The sequence below is a fragment of the Pelophylax lessonae genome (assembly GCF_965119305.1).
Source record: "Pelophylax lessonae genome assembly, chromosome: 2".
Classification (NCBI taxonomy): Eukaryota; Metazoa; Chordata; class Amphibia; order Anura; family Ranidae; genus Pelophylax; species Pelophylax lessonae.
In genome coordinates this window covers 1,598,795-1,603,952 of record NC_138769.1, presented here as the reverse complement: position 1 = coordinate 1,603,952, position 5,158 = coordinate 1,598,795, and the positions used below count along the sequence as shown (strand labels likewise).

General features: G+C 48.9%; 1 protein-coding gene across 1 annotated transcript; it reads left to right on the top strand.

Annotated features, from left to right (window-relative positions):
- Positions 1–437: 437 nt before the first annotated feature.
- NHLH2 (nescient helix-loop-helix 2) lies at positions 438–1,192 on the top strand. Its single transcript, XM_082245168.1, has one exon. It carries the CDS (start codon positions 449–451, stop codon positions 809–811), a length of 363 nt encoding a protein of 120 aa, XP_082101294.1. The 5' UTR covers positions 438–448; the 3' UTR covers positions 812–1,192.
- Positions 1,193–5,158: the final 3,966 nt, after the last annotated feature.

Here is a 5,158-nt window from a genome sequence, read left to right as displayed (position 1 = left end):
CCCCTGTAGTATGTCTGCAGTCTCTGACCATCTCCTGTTCTATGTCTGCAGTCTCTGACCTTCTCCTGTACTATGTCTGCAGTCTCTGACCGTCTCCTGTAGTATGTCTGCAGTCTCTGACCATATCCTGTAGTATGTTTGCAGTCTCTGACCGTCTCCTGTACTATGTCTGCAGGCTCTGACCATCTCCTGTAATATGTCTGCAGTCTCTGACCATCTCCTGTACTATGTCTGCAGTCTCTGACCATCTCCTGTAGTATGTCTGCAGTCTCTGACCATCTCCTGTAGTATGTTTGCAGTCTCTGACCATCTCCTGTAATATGTCTGCAGTCTCTGACCGTCTCCTGTACTATGTCTGCAGTCCCCTGTTGTATATAACTGTATATATTGTATCATTGTGTATGACTGTATCTTTTCCGCCCCCCTCCAGTTGCTGTCCACAGTAAAGATGATGCTCAGCCCCGAGGCGGTGGATTCGGACCAGCTGTCAGCACAGTCTGAATCGGACTCGGCAGCCAGCGAGATGAAGGGGGGCAGCGTTTCGGAAACGGAGGGAAGTGGGCGCCAGACGCCGTGCCTCCCCCCACAGCTCAGCCGCGAAGAGAAGAGACGCAGGAGGCGAGCAACCGCCAAGTACCGCTCGGCCCACGCCACGAGAGAGCGGATCCGCGTGGAGGCCTTCAATGTAGCGTTTGCCGAACTGCGACGCCTGCTGCCCACCCTGCCGCCGGACAAGAAACTCTCCAAGATTGAGATCCTGCGCCTGGCCATCTGCTATATCTCCTACCTCAACCACGTGCTGGACGTCTAGCGGGATACGGCAGTCACGTGACGGACTGCGGCAAGGAAGGACAGGCTGTGGCCCAGGCTGAGGGGCCCCAATTGGCGCAGTTTGCAGGATAGGGCCCGTTTAGCTCTGAGGGTCTCTCTGCGGCAGAGGGGTCCCAGAGACGTGTCAGTGAGTAGCTCTAGAGAACCATGTGCATTATTTCTAGGTGAGATGACCAAAGGTGACTCTGTGTGTGGTAGCCGTGTAGCCGCCCTTGTGGCTGGTGTGCGTATTGTCTGTGTAGAGTAACAGTGACACCCGGTGGGCACTGTGTGTATAACATGTCTATATAGAATCCATTATATATGTGTCTTATACGCTGCGGGGACCCTCCATAACTTTGGTCAGCCGCCCCAAGACACCAGCAGGTATGGGGGGGGGTGCGGCCTCAGGGAGATATGGGGGGGCTGTGACGGGACCACAAGAAATACTGAAATTAGAGGGGGGGGGGTCATTCCTAATTCTGGGGAAATATGGAGTCTGGGAGTCTCCGCTCTGTCCATGGTGGGGAACAATTATTTTCCCATATTTATAAAGTTTCTCTGGGAGTCTCTTCACTTTCTGACCCCCGATATCTACCAAAGTCCACAACTCTCCAACCAATTCTACCATCTATAAAGGACCCCCACTTATCCACCATCCATAGAGGACCCCCAATTATCTACCATCCTTAGAGGGACCTCAATTATCCACCATCTATAGAGGGACCTCAATTATCCACCATCTATAGAGGACCCCCAATTATCTACCATCCTTACAGGACCCTCAATTTTCTACCATCTATAGAAGACCTCCAATTATCCACCATCCATAGAGGACCCCCAATTATCTACCATCCTTAGAGGGACCTAAATTATCCACCATCTATAGAGGGCCCCCAATTATCTACCATCCATAGAGGACCCTCAATTATCTACCATCCATAGAGGACCCCCAATTATCCACCATCCATAGAGGACCCCCAATTATCTACCATCCTTACAGGACCCTTAATTATCTACCATCTATAGAAGACCTTCAATTATCTAACATCCATAGAGGACCCCCAATTATCTACCATCCTTAGAGGGACTTCAATTATCCACCATCTATAGAGGGCCCCCAATTATCTACCATCTATAGAGGGCCTCCAATTATCCACCATCCATAGAGGACCCCCAATTATCTACCATCCATAGAGGACCCTCAATTATCCACCATCTATAGAGGGCCTCCAATTATCTACCATCCATAGAGGACCCCCAATTATCCACCATCTAATGAGTACCTCCAATTATCTACCACCCATAGAGGACCCCCTGTTATCTACCACCCATAGAGGACCTCTAATTATCTACCATCCATAGAGGACCCCCAATTATCTACCATCCATAGAGGACCCCCAATTATCTACCATCCACAGAGGGCCCCCTGTTATCTACCACCCATAGAGGACCCTCAATTATCTACCATCCATAGAGGACCCCCAATTATCTACCATCCATAGAGGACCCCCAATTATCTACCATCCACAGAGGGCCCCCTGTTATCTACCACCCATAGAGGACCCTCAATTATCTACCATCCATAGCTTACCTCCCTAACCCTAACTCCAAAACTCCCAAACCGAACCACCAGCCCTCATATCTAACCTCCTAATCCTAACTACTACCCCCCAACGCTAACCTTCTAATTCTAACCCCCAGCCCTAACCTCCTAATTCTAACCCCTAGCCCTAAACGCCTAATCCTACCCTAACCCCCCTAAACCTAACCACCAACCTTAACCCCCAACACTAACCCCTAACCCTAACTCTCAAACTCCCACCCCTAACCTTGAACCCTAACCCCCCAACCTTCACTCCTAACCTCCTAATCCTAACCACTACCCCCCAACCCTAACCTTATAATCCTAACCATAACCCCCTAACCCCTAAACCTAACCCAAACCTTAACCCTCAACACTAACCCCTACCCTAAATCCCTAACCCCTAAACCTTACCAACAACTGTAACCCCCAACAGTAACCCCTAACTCCAACCCCCAACCCTAACCTCCTAATCCTAACCTCAACCCATAACCTTACAAACAACCCTAACCCCCAACCCTAACCTTCTAATCCTGTCCTCCAACCCTAACCCCCTAACCCCAAAACCTAACCACCAACCCCAATCCCCAACACTAGTGCCTAACCCTAACTCCCAACCTTAACCTTGTACCTGAACCCCCAACCCTTACTCCTAACCTCCAAATCCCAACCACTACCCCGAACCCTTATTTTATAATCCTAACCTCTAATCCTAACCCCCTAAACCTTATCACCAACCTTAACCCCGACACCAAACCCTAACTCCCAACCTTAACCTTGAACCTTAATTCCCAACTCTCCCTCCTAACCTTCTAATCTTAACCACAATCCGCCTACTCTAACTTTATAATCCTAACCTCCAACCCTAACCCCCTAACCCTTAAACCTGACCACCAACCCCAATCCCCAACACCAATGCCTAACCCTAACTCCCAACCCTAACCTTGAACCCCAACACTTACTCCTAACCTCTTAATTCTAACCATTACCCCCCAACTCTAACCTTATAATCCTAACCTCCATCCCTAACCCCCTAAACCTAATTCCCAAACTCCCATCCTTAACCTCCTAACCCCTACCCCCAACTCTAACCTTCTAATACTAACCCCATAACCCTAACTACCTTATCCTAACCCCTCAATCCTAACCACTAACCCCCAACCCTAACCTTATAATCTTAACCTCTAACCATAACCTCCTAAACCTAACCACCAACTCTAATCCCCAACACTAACCCCTAACCCTAATTCCCAAACTCCCAACCTTAACCCCCTAACCTCCTAATCCTAACCCCTACCCCCCAACTCTATCCCTCTAATCCTAACTCCCAACGCTAACCCCCTAACCCTAACTTCTAACCCAAAAACCTGACCCTCTAACCATAACCACCTGACTCTAACAACTAACCCTAACCTCATAATCCTAACCCCAGCCCTAACTGCATAACCCTAACCTTCTAACCCCCTAACCATAACCACCTAACTCTAACCCCTAACAACCAACCCTAAACTCCTGACCCTGGTTCCATAACAAAGACTTTTAACCCAACCAAATCTCCTAACTCCCTTTGCTTAACCCCCTAACCCCTTAGTCTGCTGACATCCATTGGTGATGTGTGTTGGTGACTGGTGGAGCTCAGGATTTGGATGGAGTCATCCAGTGGCCATGGCTTGTTGTTGGGATCGGCTTATTGTTGGCCATGGCTTGTTGTTGGGAATTGCTTATTGTTGGCCATGGCTTGTTGTTGGGAATTGCTTGTTGTTGGGATTGGCTTGTTGTTGGGATGGGTTGTTGTTGGGATTGGCTTGTTATTGGGATTGGCTTGTTGTTGGGATTGGCTTGTTGTTGGGAATGGCTTGTTGTTGAGATTGGCTTGTTGATGGGAACGGCTTGTTTTTGGGAACAGCTTGTTAATGGGAACGGCTTGTTGTTGGGAACGGCTTGTTGTTGGGAATGGCTTGTTGTTGGGATTGGCTTGTTGTTGGGATTGGCTTGTTGTTGGGAATGGCTTGCTGTTGGGATTGGCTTGTTGTTGGGAATGCCTTGTTGTTGGGAATGGCTTGTTGTTGGGAACGACTTGTTGTTGGGAACGGCTTGTAGTTGGGAACGGCTTGTTGTTGGGAATGGCTTGTTGTTGGGAATGGCTTGTTGTTGGGAATGGCTTGTTGTTGGGAATGGCTTGTTGTTGGGATGGCTTGTTGTTGGGATGGCTTGTTGTTGGGAATGGATTGTCGTTGGGAATGGCTTGTTGTTGGGAACGGCTTGTTGTTGGGAATGGCTTGTTGTTGGGAACGACTTGTTGTTGGGAATGGCTTGTAGTTGGGAACGGCTTGTTGTTGGGAATGGCTTGTTGTTGGGAATGGCTTTTTGTTGGGAACGGCTTGTTGTTGGGAATGGCTTGTTGTTGGGAACGGCTTGTTGTTGGGATGGCTTGTTGTTGGGAATGGATTGTCATTGGGAATGGCTTGTTGTTGGGAACCGCTTGTTGGGATGGCTTGTTGTTGGGAATGGTTTGTTGTTGGGAACGGCTTGTTGTTGGGAATGGCTTGTTGTTGGGAATGGCTTGTTGTTGGGAATGGCTTGTTGTTGGGAATGGCTTGTTGTTGGGAACGGCTTGTTGTTGGGATGGCTTTTGTTGTTGGGAATGGCTTGTTCTTGGGAACGGCTTGTTGTTGGGAATGGCTTGTTATTGGAAACGGCTTGTTGTTGGGAACGGCTTGTTGTTGGGAATGGCTTGTTGTTGGGATGGCTTGTTGTTGGGAT